This window comes from Balaenoptera ricei, chromosome 18 (assembly GCF_028023285.1).
Source record: "Balaenoptera ricei isolate mBalRic1 chromosome 18, mBalRic1.hap2, whole genome shotgun sequence".
NCBI lineage: Eukaryota > Metazoa > Chordata > Mammalia > Artiodactyla > Balaenopteridae > Balaenoptera > Balaenoptera ricei.
Genome location: NC_082656.1, coordinates 74,257,432 through 74,273,204, shown reverse-complemented (window position 1 = coordinate 74,273,204; position 15,773 = coordinate 74,257,432). Strand labels below are relative to the sequence as shown.

The 15,773-nt window shown below is 41.2% G+C and overlaps 1 protein-coding gene across 1 annotated transcript in view; it reads left to right on the top strand.

The window, feature by feature from the left end:
* Positions 1 to 15,773, top strand: part of NALCN (sodium leak channel, non-selective) — a 264,944-nt gene that overhangs the window by 112,436 nt on the left and 136,735 nt on the right. The window contains 1 exon segment of the mRNA XM_059902583.1: positions 2,147 to 2,338. Within this exon segment, the coding sequence (XP_059758566.1) occupies positions 2,147 to 2,338 (192 nt within the window).

Sequence of the window (15,773 nt, the reverse complement as noted above, 5' to 3'; positions counted from 1 at the left end):
GTTCTGATTTGGAAATGTATGTTAAGAATTATAGCGGGAAAAACTAGTAGCTTAACCATGCCTGTGGTATAATGTTTAATTTGAACAATATAATTTCTCACATAAATTTTCTTCTTTAAGTATTGTGTTAAGTATTTTAAATGAGCATGAAGGAAATCTGCATTTTCTCAACTTCTTTAAACATTTGTCCATTAGTTTATTAGACGTGCAGCTACAACTCATACTATTGATATTTGTGTTCTGCAGACAATAAGAATACGGTTCACCATTAGTAGTTCCTGTTAATTCAGAGTCTGGGGGTAGCAGGTAAATGTGGCTTCAGGGATGGCCAAATTCAGAGGCTAACGTGGTATTATTGGGACCCCGTCCCTTTCTCCACTCACCTTGCTTCTGTGTTGGTATCATTTTTAAGCTCTCTTTGTCCCTGTGGTGGCTAAGATGGCTCCCAGAAGCTCAGGGCTTATGTGGCTCTTAACAGTAATTCCAATTGGGGCTAAAAAATAGGACACCTCTCACAGGTCCCACAAAAGTTCTGATGACTGAGGTCATTGTGAATACCCTGGCCAGGCCTGGATCATGGGGGTCAGGGAGTCCCTTCTGGACCTCATAGACCAAAAGCAGAGTGGGAATGATTTGCCAAAGGAAAATCAGGAGGATTAGGAAGCTAGGGTTGCTAGAAAAATCCAAACGCATGTTATTCTGTGTAAAAATTTAAATCTAGGTTTTTGAAGCATTTCCTCTTCCTTACTGTATTCTTTCTTCTCCTGAGAAGCCTTTACAGACACCTTAAGCTCTTATTGATATCGAACCATCTTGGACTACCATTCTACTTAATCATCTTTCATTTATACCAAGACCACAATTTTCCTATTTTAATATCTCTAAACTGGGATCTGTCTTATAATCAGTGGTGTGTTATACTTTAATTGGCGGCATTTTTCAATTTCTCAGTGGTATATAAAAAAATCGATGGCATCTTAGACTTGTTGAAAAATGCTACTTTTCCATACTTTATACTTCAACTTTTAATTATATTCTACTTTATATTTTTAATGGATATGCCCTTAAGAGCTGTGCCTTTGTATTATACTCCCTTTGTAACACTAATAGCCATTGAATCTTATTTGTCCAACACAGTGTTTGGCACATAATAATATTCGTTAAGTGAATAAGAAAATTAATTAGTTATGGGTGGGAGTTTTTGCATATATATATATATATATATATATATATATATATATATATATGCAAAACATTTAAACATGTGTGTGTTTAGATAACCAGCTGAGCACGTATAACAAAGTTCTAAAAAATACAGGGCTTGCGTAAGATAGAAGTGTGTTTCTCTCCAGTTGGTGGGAGCCCAGGGCAAGTAGGTGGCTCTGCTCCCCAGGGCCATCCAGAAAGCAGGCCTGTTGGGTTGGACCGAATCTATCATCTTCTATACGAGGCTTCTATTTTTGTTCCAAAGGGACAGTTACAGTTGTTTTAATTTCCCAGCCAGAGGAAGGTATAAAAAGAGTGTCCAGGGCAAATTTATTTAATTTAAAGTGCAAAAATCACTTCTTTTCTCATTCCATAGGTCTGAACCTAGTCCGGCCACAACTAGATAAAAGTGGGGCTGGAAAATGCAGTCTGTAGCCTTGCTAGGCTAAAATTCAGCAAGTTCTATTAATTAAAGGAAGGATAGCATGGATCTTAGAGTAGCAGTCTCAGCCATGAGTAAAGACTCCTTGATAGATGGATTTTTTAAATTTCCTTTTGAATGTACAGTAATCCCTAGGAAAGTTTGTTTTATGAGACAATGAATATGCCTAATATTGAACTAATGTTTTCTTTAATATTTGAACATTAGAACAAATGTCAATTTTATTTCAACAATATGTGTTAATTAATGCCACTTTGAATTATCACATCATATATTAAAACACTGAGTTGTCACCATTTTCCTTCCTTCATTCCTTTGGGATTTATTGAGTTCTTGCTATATGGCAGTCACTGAGCTACTGATAGCTTAGTTATTAAATTGTTTTATCGCTAAATGGGATTTTATAGAGTGCTATGAAAAATGAGATTTTAGTATGAACTTATTTTAGATTCAGTATAAATAAACGATCGAGTGTGTGTGTTTTTCTCTCCCACATAGGTTCTTCGGGTAGTTCGGCTTATTAAAATTTCACCTGCATTAGAAGACTTCGTGTACAAGATATTTGGTCCTGGAAAAAAGCTCGGAAGTTTGGTTGTATTTACTGCCAGCCTCTTGATTGTTATGTCAGCAATTAGTTTGCAGATGTTCTGCTTTGTCGAAGAGCTGGATAGATTTACAACGTTTCCAAGGGTAAGAACAAAAAATGCAGTCAGTTTAATTCAGTTATTCTGAATTAATATCAAAGTAATTTCACTTTAACAGTGGTTTTAAAATATTGTCTTTTTTTATAACTTGGAGTAATTCAGTTTTAATATTCACAGTGGTCTTTTCTGCAGAATACAGGTGTTTGAGCACATTTTCAGCATTGTCAGATTATGTGTCAATTCTAAAATTCTGGAAATAATCTAATAGAATGAGATGCAGAAACCAGTAAAGATGGAAGATAGGGTTCTTAGTACCTATAAATGAAAATATAGTAGAACTTTAAAATTATTAATTTAAAAATGTTTAAAGTTTGCTTTTATGTGTTTGTGAGAGTTAACATTTTAAATCTGTTTTACAGTTCATATATATTTTTATGTCAGGCATGATCTAGAAAGAAATTTTGATTTTCAATACATAAATTTCATAAACTCTTCAGATTTGAAGTGTCTTTAAAAGATCATCTAGTTCATAACTCTATTCTTGTTAGAATTCACTTAGGCTAAAAAGAAAGTTAAAAACCAATCAATCCATAAAGAACTTGTGTAGAAGATACAACACCTAATCAGAAGGATCCTGAAATTTAACTCCATATGGATTTAGAAATATGAAAAAATATAATGACCAAGGCAAAGAATATATATAGATATTTTTATAGCCTTGGGGTAAAAACAACATATATGTTTTTAAAAAATAAGCTTTGAGGGCAAACGTGTCTGTAACATAACAGATAGACTAATATAGCCTGGGTTATTTTTTTTAATTTTAACAGATAGACTAATATACTCTGGGTTATTACTTTTTTTTTATCTTGTACTAAATGTGTTACTCATTGCCAAGCATTTGTTGAGTGCCTATCAAGAGCCAGGCCGTGTTGGCCATCCTGAGACATAAACAATTAAGTTCCTAGTCTTCAAGTATTCTCAGTTGATGGTGGGTAACCAGTAAGTAGACATAAAACATGACGGACTTTGATAAAGGCAAACACAAGGTGCTCTGGGAACCCAGAGGTGAGGTCCATAACCAGGAATGGAAGAATCCAGGAGGACTCCCTGGAAGAGGAAGTTAGTGAGGAACAGCTGGATGGAGCCAGATGAAGTGCACAGAGAACAGTGTTCTGGGTCATGGGGACAGCCTGTGCTGAAGGTTGAACTGAGCTGTGTCTTGTTCCAGAACTTAAAGGAGAAAGGACAGTTGCTGACAAGAGGAGGACATAAAGCCAAGGAACTTTTAAGTTGGTGAAAGCATGATCACGATTAAACGCCAGTGAGAGAGCGCAAGGAGAGGGCAATAAAGATGTGTGAGCTAAAGAGGACGCTGGCAGAAGGTTCCCGAAGGCAGCCTGCAGGGCACTGGCACAGGGCAGGTGTCGAGGTGGTCTTGTAGGACAGCAAGCCGAGCCGAAAGTCACAGCGAGCCTTGTTTCACTTTCAGCCGCAGTGCAGGCAACAGGCAGGAACCGGCACCGCTGCCCAGGTCCCGTTCTGCCCACTGGGCAGCGCTGGGTGAGGGGCAGGTGGGCCAGCCCTGGCACGGTGACGAGGGAGGGATCTTTGCCCAGGAGCCCTGAACAAAGCTCCTGCCCTTTTAGGAAGCGGGGAGGGGGTAGGGGTATGACTAGAGGAAGGGCTAGAAGTGAAAATGTTCCGAGTCAGGATGGAGAGAAGTGCCTCAGCTGAGGCCCCCGCGTGGGGAGATTTCCGAGCAGAGGCACGCGGGCCGGGAATGCCGCTGTGCACGGGAGCGGGGCAGCCTGGGGGCCGAGTCCTTGCCTGAGACTCCCTGCAGACAATGCAGTGCCCAGCTGCGCCCCAAGACTGTGGGGGGGTGGGCAGCTTCCCTCCCCTCCCCGTGAGCCTGCCGGGCAAAGCCTGCTCCCTGGCCGTGGTCGGGTCACTTAGGATCGGCCTGGAGCCAGACTCCTCTACAGTGGGACCAGCTCTTCCTCCAGGGATAGAGAGATGTAAGCAAAGATGACAGTGCTGTCGTCAAGGCCACCTTCCCTTAGGCTGCCCCTTCACTGCCCCCTCACTGGGTAAACACAGAGGGCAGACTGCCATCCTCATTATCATGACCGTCCAGCCCGCAGGCCAGTTTAGTTCAGCTCCCTCTAAGGGTCAGCCACTGTTCCAGGCCCGGGGTGGGGAAGGGGTACTAGATGGTAGCAACCCTTTCTTTATTACACAGACCTATCTGAATTTCATACCTTATCTTCATTTTTTTGCCCTTTCCTCTCATTTCACCCCACTAACTTTATATCCTTTACCCAAAACCTCTTTGAGCCAGATGATTTTTGGAGTGCAGAATATTCTAGATATTGTAAGGGTGATATCACCCTCCACAGCTGTCTGAATCAGCACCCTATAACCAACACATTAATATTTCTCTAGCAAAACATCAACGTTCAAAGAAGGGTAAATAAAGACAATAAATAAGACTTAGGTCAGATCAGACTTTTGCCACTAAATGAGCTACCAACAAAACCAAACAAAACACCTTTGGGTATTTTCAAAATGTTTTGAGTACTGAAGCTGTGAATAAGGGCTGTGGGCCTGCATATGAAAGCATCGCGGATAAGAGTCTGTACTTCCTGCTCCATCGCTTTTTAGTTATATGACACCAAATGAATTATTCTTTAAGCTTTTATTTTTTCACACCTAAAATACAGGCAAAAATGGTATTTTCCTCATAGCATTGTGTGTGTTGAATGATAAACAAAAACGACCCAACTCTGGGTTTAGAAAGCATTAAAAAAAGTGATATCCTATATAATATATTTGAAATCAGCATAATACAGAGGCTACTCTGTATTAAAGACAAGGCTGCTTTAGATCCAGGCCTGCCTTAGCCCCTTGGGATTTGCTCTAATTTTTCCAGCCATAATTGTAATCAAGTAGCATTGCATTTTCAGATCTCCAATTACTCAATTGTGCTTTTCCGCCTGATTACTGTGACCACCTTAATGAAAGCAGCCAGCGACTATGGGGCCCCTAATCAGTTATACAGCAGCTGACAGCGTTGACACGGGAAGTGACTAGATTTCTCCTTGCATATGAACGCAATTAAGAGTTAAATTCCTGAAACATAATCAAATCTTGCAAGAAATGTTAAAAAGGTTACAGTTACAAAAAGCCATCATTATCATTCCCAGCCAAATAAAGCATCATCCGTTGGTGGCACTTGCCTGATATGAAATGATCAGGAAAGGTGATTAGAAACACAGGGCAGGGGCTTCCCTGGTGGCGCAGTGGTTGAGAATCTGCCTGCCAATGCAGGGTACACGGGTTCGAGCCCTGGTCTGGGAAGATCCCACATGCCACGGAGCAACTGGGCCCGTGAGCCACAATTGCTGAGCCTGCGCGTCTGGAGCCTGTGCTCCGCAACAGGAGAGGCCGCGATGGTGAGAGGCCCGCGCACCGCGATGAAGAGTGGCCCCCGCTTGCCACAACTAGAGAAAGCCCTCGCACAGAAACGAAGACCCAACACAGCCATAAATAAATAAATTAATTAATTTAAAAAAAAAAAAAAAAAGAAAGAAAGGGCAGACGATGCTAGGTTTTTGCGGGTCTTGCCCCCTTCCATCCTCATGGGACATCTCCCTCATTACTCAGTGGCTGGGTGTTGAGGTAGGTTGGTTAATTATATTATTAGCCAAAGCACAGCACATTAGGAGAACAGATTTTCTGTAAGAAAAATCACGTGATCCATCCCAATGCAAAATCGGAACTTTTAAAATCAGCAGTTGTTTGTATTATCTTTACTTGGATGCACTCCGTCTTGGAGGCTAGCAACCCCCATCACACACAAGGCCATGGGATGCAGGAAGTAACTGTGGGAAGGTGTGAGAGGCTCAAGAGAGGACCGCTTATGAAGAGAGGAGCGTTCTTGGCGAAGGGGACCCAGCATCTGTGCCCGGGAGGTCATTCCTCTGGCTGTTTCTGGAACCTGACCTTGACCCAGCCATCCGGGGGGGGGGGGTATAGTCTCTCTAGAGAAATAGGACTAGATGTAAAACCGAACACTGGTTTGATTGGACCTGATTCTATCCTGGGCTCCAGCAACCTGCTGCGAGACCCCTCTAAGAGGAGCTGACATGGACCTGGGAAGCTGGTTTCCCTTCCAAATCCCAAGAAGAGAACCCTGGAGGGGCAGAGGGGCATAGGAGACAACAGCGACCCGGGCACAGTAAGTAACCGCTCAGTGCGGTGACCCTCTGGTGCAGCTCCACCCACACTAGAAGACCCCGGGTGCTTCTGGAGATACTCAAAGGTGGAAGGATGCTAAAGGGATTAGGATTAATCCACCGGTTCTCCAGCGACCACACTGCAGCCTGTGCTCCATTGGCAGTAAAACTGATCCTTCTTCGATGTAAATTGTCTCACGACACTCTCCTATTTAAACTGCTTCAAGATTCTCCTTTCCCTCAAGATAACAAACATTTTAATAGGGTTTTCAGTATCTTTTCCTCTCTGGCCCCATTTACCTCTTTGGGCTCATATTTCAGGATTTCCCCCAACACACCTTTCAAAGGCAGAGATGGTATCTACCTTTTTTTTTTTTTAATTTTTTAGCCACGCAGCATGTGGGATCTTAGTTCCCAGACCAGGGATCGAATCTGTACCCCCTGCAGTGGAAGCTTGGAGTCTTAACCACTGTACCACCAGGGAAGTCCTAACGGCGTCTATCTTGCTCATTTAAATCCTCCATGTTTAGCACAGTCCTTGCCACAGGGTAGCTGGTGAATAGGTGTTTGGATGAAGAATGAATAATTGTCCTGGACCAAAACAAACCTCTCCGATCCTTCCACACTGTATCAGGCTCAACAGGACAGATGCCTTCTTCTGCTGTTGTCTATAGCTCCGAGACCCCTGTCAGCCTCCGTCACTGCCCTTACCCTCATCCCATCAGCAATGTCTGCATAATTCTGTCTGAATGCTTTGGCTGCAAGTAGCAGAAAATTGACTCCAACTAACTTAAACAATTAGTAAATTTATCTCACAAAATTCAAGGGATTAGGTAGACTTCAGGAAGCCAGGACTCTGGGTCTTTCACTGAAATTCTCTCAGTTGTTGTCATGGGTTAACTTATGTGCCCCCAAAAGATGTGTCGAAATCCTAACCCTCAGTACTCCCAAAATGTGACCTTATTTGGAAATAGAGATAATCAAGTTAAAATGAGGTCATTAGGGTGAACCCTAATCCAATATGACTGATATTCTATAAAAAGGGGAGATTTTGACACCGAGACAGACATACACAGAGAGAAGACAATGTGACACACATGGGGAGGACGGCCATGTGATTGTCATGACATCTAGAAGCCAAGGACCTCCAAGGATTGTCAGCAAGCACCCAAAGCAGAAGAGGCAAGGAGAATCCTTCAGAGGGAGCGAGGTGCTGCCGACACCTTGATTTCTGATTGCTAGCCTCCAGAGCTGTGAGATAATACATTCCCACTGCTTGAAGCCACCCAGCTTTGGGTACCAGCAGCCCTAGCAAAGCAAAGCAGTTTCCTTGTCCATGTGTTGTCTTCATGTGTTAACAAAACGGATGCAACATTTTCAGGTTTCGTGATAAAATCTAGAAGAAGGAGGGTCACCTCCGCCCAGACCTCCTTCTTAGAATCAAGGACACCTTTCCCAGTCCCTTCTCCCTCCCCCTGCCCCCCAGCAAACCAGCTTTCATCTCTCATCCGGCAGGATTGGGTCACTTGGTCACTACTAAATGAATTGCTGGCAAGATGGCTAGAGTCAAGGTGATTGGCTTGGATTCATCATAGGCGAAGAAATGGATATTGGGGAGACAACCACAGAAGCCACTACAATGGTCAGACCCAAAACCTGGACGAGATTTCTCTCACTCATTTCTGCCTCTGAAGCTCCCATATGCCCTGTGCAAACAGGCTGTGTAGATAGACACGGAGTAGGAGGAGGGCTGGTGTTTAATTTCTCTCCCGGAAGCATCTGGGTCCCAGCTCCTTTCCAAGATGCCCAAATAGGACCTGCCAAGCAGCCAGCATAGGGCCTGGCACATAGTGGGTTCCTGCTTCCCATCTTTATGGTTACTTCTGTCGCACACCATCGACACGTATGCAAGGTCTCATCTTCTTTACTAGACTGCAAGTAGCTTGACGTTGGCAGCGCTGCGCTCTTCTCTCCTGACACCTCTCAGAGCACTTATTAACACTGTGTCATGGGATCTGCAGCTTCAGGATGCAGAGACAGAGAGGAAACAGCCAGAGGAACCTCAGCATAAACCCGGTGAGAGGGAGCAAAGGAGCCTGAATGTTTTCAGTGGGAAAAAAAGGAATGACATATGGACACAGTTTAATAAAACAACTTTGTCATCTCAAGCCAATAACTTTCTCTTCTAATTTGGACAAAACAGACACACTGCTAAGTAGAAATAAGATGAAGTCCTGCTCTGAGGCAGTATCCTGCCGTTCCTGTTTTGTTGGGACTAATAGGTTGTATTATAAGGAGAACAATTAGATTAGCTTTTCATGAAGGAAAAGCCCATACAGGTCATGAGACAGGTTGCTATAGGCAAGAGCCACATCTCTCTGTAACAAAGACAAAAACAGTTTGCATTTTCTCCTGGTTGCCCGACAAAAGCTCATGTGCGCAATTTCACCACTGTTTTTGTTCTGTTTATCCCTCTACTTAGTATATGAAGAAACTTTCTTCTATGTTGCTAAAATACTTGCAATAAACATCCCCTGTAGATCTTTAAATAGCTCAATATCTTTATTCCTTTTAATTTCCTACTAAAATAACAATAAGCAGACCTCATTTGTTTTGCATTCCTACAAATGGGGATAGTTTTTATTCATAAAGAATACACTACCCTCCATAATACAGGTTACTTGAATTTTAATACTGTTTATTTGATATGTTTTCTTAATTTGCATTCTCTAAATGCTAATTACTTGCTCTGTTGAATTTTCACTTATAAAACCATGTCCAAAGCAGTTAAAGAATATAAGCAGTCAATACTATAAAACACTTAATTACAAATTAACTTCCCTGTTTCCTCTCACAACCAGAATGGCTAATCATGCTTTCAGTTGCATTGAAAGAATTACTGAGAAATTTGAAGAAACAACTTGCCCCTTAATTTTTTTCAGCATTTGCCAGATGAAGAGAGTTTGACTACATTTTTAATCAATTCAGGGTTTACCTTATCTTCAAAAGGATAATTAGTTCAATCTATATTGCCGAAATCTTTATTAATTTTTGTTTTTTATTGTTTGGTCTTCCATGTATTTTTAATTGTTCATGATATATTTCAGGCATGCAAAGGTATATAAAGAATAATAAAATGTATTCTTCCGTGGCCATATGCGGTTCAAAAAGCAGATTAGCAATGGATCTGAAGTCCCTGAGCACATGCCCCTCATCCCTCCCCTCCCTTTCCCATAGAGAACCACTCTTCTGAACTTGATGTTTGTCCTTAGTACATCCCTTTATGCCCTGAGTGCATATATAGGCATCAGCTGAGAATCACATATCTTTTTGCGTAATTTAAACCCGCCTCATGTGGTCTCATACTGCACTGTTTCTTCTGCTAATTGCGTTTTTTGCTCCACACTGTTTGTGAGATTTACCAATATGAGTACTTGTAGCTATATTTTATTTATTTCCCTTGGGGTATAATATACAACTATACATTGCACCATATTATATATATATATACAGAGAGAGAGCACTATTCAGAGAAACACTGCCCAATTTATTTTCCCGTTCTCCCGTGTGGTAGGTGAATTCTAAAATGGGTTTCCAGGACATCTGACCCTCTGCATAATCTTTTCCCTTTGGGTTTGGGCAGGACTTGTGAATATGATGGGATTTCACTCCTGGGAATAGGTTGCTAATGATAGAACTGGAGTGAATCAAAAAGGAGGTTATCTTTGGTGGGCCTGACCTAATCAGAGGAGCTGGGCCCTTTCTGAAGAGAATGATTCAGAACAAGAGAGGGTCTCCAGTTGGCCTTGGACAAGTAAGCTGCCATGTTGTGAAGGGCCATGTGGCTAGGACCTGAGGGTGGCTTCTGGGGGCTGTGAGCAGGAAACCAGGACCCTCAGGCCTACAACCACAGGAAGAGAATTCTGATAACAACCCGAATGAGGGTAGGAGACCCCAAGTTCCAGATGAGACCGCAGCCCAACCTACACCCTGATTTCAGCATCTGAGACCCTGAGCAGGCAACCCAATTACACCCCGCCCACACCTCTGACCTACAGAAACTGTGAGATAATCAGTGAGTGTTGTTTTAAGCCATTACATTTGTGGTTTGTTACACAGAAATAGAAAGCTAATACATGCAGGTTTGAGAGGTGTGTTTCTAATATTTTGTGACTCCAAATAGCGCTGCTCTGAACATTGCATGTTAACTTGCACAGATCTGAACTCTGCACTTGAGAAATTCTGCACATGTGAAAATACTGTTAGGGTGTGCAGCTAAGACTGGAATTGCTGGGTCTTAGAATAAAGATATCTTCAACTTTAATAGATAGTGATCAACTTGCATTCCAAAGTACTTTTACCAGTTTATCTGGCATCTGTAATATATGAGAATGTTCTCAGCTTCAACTCAGCAATATTTGGTCTTGTCAGGCTTTGTTTGGCTTTTAAACATTTAGCTCTTCGTTTAACCTGAATTGATTTTTGTGGCTGCTGTAATAAGATAGGGAACAATCTTATTCCTGTTTGTCTAACCCATTGTCACAGTACCATTTATTGACTGGTCTATCCATTCCCCACGGTTCTGTGGGCCAGCTGTGTCATCATACGATTCCACATGTGTGTGCCCAAGTCAAGTCACACATGCTCCCTTTTCATCTCCTTTTGCCATTGAATTTTTTTCTGGTCAGCCTCCAGTGAAGCCCAGTAAATATCCAGCTTAGCAATCTCCACCTTTCAAGGGTCCATGACTTTGCCCCTTGTGTGACGTGACATTAAAAACCAAAGTCTAGAAGAGCTCATAAATCCCCTAGGGAAGGTGCCTTTTCTTGACTCAAGCTGCCCGTTAGTTTTTGTTCCTGGAGTTTCCATTATATTCCTGCATCTTAACTAGGCCTTTTAAAGGATGTCTGTTGCATGTTGTCCAGAATTTCCTATGGTTTTTAAATCATTTTTTCTCATGTACGATCAGACACTGAGGTTCTGTTATAAATTTTTGAGACAAAAAAGGAAAAAAGAAAACCACTCTGTTGACTATCTTTCAGATAGATAGCTTTATGTTTTTTTCTATAGGCATAACCCAAGGCCAGGCATCCTAGCGTCTGCTTTCCCCATTTGCAGCCTCACATCTCTCTGCATTTGTTTGCATTACAGATATTATCTCCACTTTGATTCTTTTTTTTAATTGAGATTTTATTTTTATTTATTTATTTATTTAAATTTTATTTTTTGGCCGCGCTGCACAACACGTGAGATCTTAGATCCCCGACCAGGGGTCGAACCCACGCCCCCTGCATTGGAAGCGCAGAGTCTTAACCACTGGATCGCCAGGGAAGTCCCTCCACTTTCATTCTTATATCCTCATGTTTATACATCTCTTTGTATTTGCTTGCATTACAGATATTATCTCCACTTTGATTATTATATCCTCATGTTTATACTCCCCTCATCTGCTACACCCCTGGAAGTTTTCCACAAATACTGCATACATCCATTCACAGTGAAGACTAAATAGATTGTGTGCCTATTTTGTTGTTGTTTATAATTCAGACAGCATTCTCCATGTGATGGAGCTATGCGGTGGCCCCACATGAACCAACGTACTAACTTTCACTTACAGCAGAGTTGAGCACATAAGGCCGAACTCAACTTATCCCCTAGTAGAAACATAAGAAGGAGCTCAAGCCAGAAAGTGAAATGTGCTCCAACAGATGTAGTCAGTTGTAAAGTAATATCAAAGATATCCTAGAGTGTATTTAAAAATTTCTGGGAACCTATTATGTGCTATGTATTGTGCTTCCAACTATCGTTTCATTTTAATAAGAGAGGAAGAGATTGCTTCCAGGGAAGGAAGTCTGCAGAGCTTTATGAAGAGTTGTCGTCAGGGGTAAATATGATTCCCCAGGAGGATTTGGGTAATGGCATTAAATGAGAGTGTTCTATGTAAGGAAAACAGAGTGAGTAAATCAGAGACATGGAGAATCACAGTGTGAAAGGAACTGCAGTGTCGGGCTGGAGCCTGACCATTGGGTGTCTTCCGAGGTTGGGATTGTGACACGGGGGAGCCATTGCAGATTTTTACTTTCTTTGTTATTTTTCCTGGAAAATAGTGGAAGAGCTATTTTGAGGAAGTTTACACTGAAAAAAAAATGTTATTTCTCTGAGGAGGTTTTTCATTGAACAAAACTCACCTTTATTGACCAAAGACAAAAATTTACAATCAGTTGCGGAACTTCTGGCATCTTCAGGGCAGTAGGGGAGGTAATTTTTTATTTTATCTGTGTGACCACTATTGTGTCAAATCTTCCACAGTCTCATAAAGTCAGTCCCATCTGAGGCTTTAATCCAAATTGTCATCCATGCCTGGACATGGTCCTGCAATAGAAACTAGCAATTTGGTTTAAATTTTAAAGTAATGCAATATATAGCTTAATGTAACCACTTCCCTCTTAAAACCTGAAAAATTAACTCTATTTCCTTTCTGCTATAGCATCTGAGGTTCTTTGGCTTCTATTTGAATTTATATTTGTGGTGATTCATCAGTGGCGTAGTGATAAAATACTATCCTGTGCTCTTCCTCTTGGAGGATGATTTTAACGCAGCATGAATCACACAGATATGGCCATGTCTTTTCCTGTGGCTGTGTGTTGATATCATTTACCACTGAGCTTCAGTATTCAAGGAATTATTACATTTCTTGAATAAAACATCCTTCTATTCCTACCCCTGATTCCAGAAGCATATTCTTTGGGGGAGAACCTTTTTTTGCACCTTGTCATATTCTGGTAGTTTTCTACCAGTTATCTTGTAACTGAAAGTGGGGTCCGGCTGTTTGCAGCTCAGAAGCCATTAAAGAGGCACGGTTGGTGGAAAGGAAAGTTTTCTTTATTTCGGATGCTGGCAGCGGGGGGTGAAGGCGGACTCCTGTGCAAAGGCCGACTCCCCCCACTGGCAATCAAGGGGCAAGAACTTTGATAGGCGGAAGGAGGGGCTCCACGCAGAAACAGCACAGGCAGCTCTGACCGTCATCTTGACATTGGTCATCGGCGGTCTGACCAGTGTCATCTTGATTGTTTTAGGTACAGTTAATCTTCGGTTCCAGGGTCGGTTTGTTCCCATTTCTTTGAGGCCTGTTCTCGGAATTGTAGCAGCTTATGTCATGGCTACAGTCTGGTCATCATGTAGTTAACCTCTTCCACCTGGCGGGGGTTTCAGTCTCTATTAGACAGCTCACAGGATATGGCTCAGAATATTATCTGCAGCCCTTAAGGAGGAACTAAATGTCCTTGACTATGCTTGATGACTAAACTATCATTATTTGGTCTCCTTGGACTGTTTTCCTTTGTTTCTGCATTTTCTCACTTCTCTGATTAAACTTATTCTTTGGCTAAAGTTTTTCCACAAACAAAAGGCAGGCAGAGGACATGGAGGGGCAAGGACCATAGGGTCCTGCTCCATTTCAATCTTATTTGTAGTTTTCCAACTAGTAGTTACCATATTACATAAATATTATTTTAATAATCAGTCTACTCCATTGCACCAACTTCAAAAACCAGTGAGAGTTGTTAATGAGGAATATGTGTGTCTCCTTCAGTTAAGATGAGTTTCTGTACCTCAACATAATAAAGGCCATATATGACAAACCCACAGCAAACATCATTCTCAATGGTGAAAAACTGAAAGCATTTCCTCTAAGATCAGGAACGAGACAAGGATGTCCACTCTCACCACTATTATTCAACATAGTTTTGGAAGTCCTAGCCACGGCAATCAGAGAAGAAAAAGAAATAAAAGGAATACCAATTGGAAAAGAAGAAGTAAAACTGTCACTGTTTGCGGATGACATGATACTATACATAGAGAATCCTAAAACTGCCACCAGAAAACTGCTAGAGCTAATTAATGAATATGGTAAAGTTGCAGGATACAAAATTAATGCACAGAAATCTCTTGCATTCCTATACACTAATGATGAAAAATCTGAAAGAGAAATTATGGAAACACTCCCATTTACCATTGCAACAAAAAGAATAAAATACCTAGGAATAAACCTACCTAGGGAGACAAAAGACCTGTATGCAGAAAACTATAAGACACTGATGAAAGAAATTAAAGATGATACCAACAGATGGAGAGATATACCATGTTCTTGGATTGGAAGAATCAACATTGTGAAAATGAGTATACTACCCAAAGCAATCTACAGATTCAATGCAATCCCTATCAAATTACCAATGGCATTTTTTACGGAGCTAGAACAAATCATCTTAAAATTTGTATGGAGACACAAAAGACCCCGAATAGGCAAAGCAGTCTTGAGGCAAAAAAATGGAGCTGGAGGAATCAGACTCCCTGACTTCAGACTATACTACAAAGCTACAGTAATCAAGACAATATGGTACTGGCACAAAAACAGAAACATAGATCAATGGAACAAGATAGAAAGCCCAGAGATAAACCCACGCACCTATGGTCAACTAATCTATGACAAAGGAGGCAAAGATATACAATGGAGAAAAGACAGTCTCTTCAATAAGTTGTGCTGGGAAAACTGGACAGCTACATGTAAAAGAATGAAATTAGAATACTCCCTAACACCATACACAAAAATAAACTCAAAATGGATTAGAGACCTAAATATAAGACTGGACACTATAAAACTCTTAGAGGAAAACATAGGAAGAACACTCTTTGACATAAATCACAGCAAGATCTTTTTTGATCCACCTCCTAGAGTAATGGAAATAAAAACAAAAATAAACAAGTGGGACCTAATGAAACTTCAAAGCTTTTGCACAGCAAAGGAAACCATAAACAAGACGAAAAGACAACCCTCAGAATGGGAGAAAATATTTGCAAATGAATCAACGGACAAAGGATTAATCTCCAAAATATATAAACAGCTCATTCAGCTCAATATCAAAGAAACAAACACCCCAATCCAAAAATGGGCAGAAGACCTAAATAGACATTTCTCCAAAGAAGACATACAGACGGCCACAAAGCACATGAAAAGATGCTCAACATCACTAATTATTAGAGAAATGCAAATCAAAACTACAATGAGGTATCACCTCACTCCTGTTAGAATGGGCATCATCAGAAAATCTACAAACAACAAATGCTGGAGAGGGTGTGGTGAAAAGGGAACCCTCTTGCACTGTTGGTGGGAATGTAAATTGATACAGCCACTATGGAGAACAATATGGAGGTTCCTTAAAAAACTAAAAATAGAATTACCAT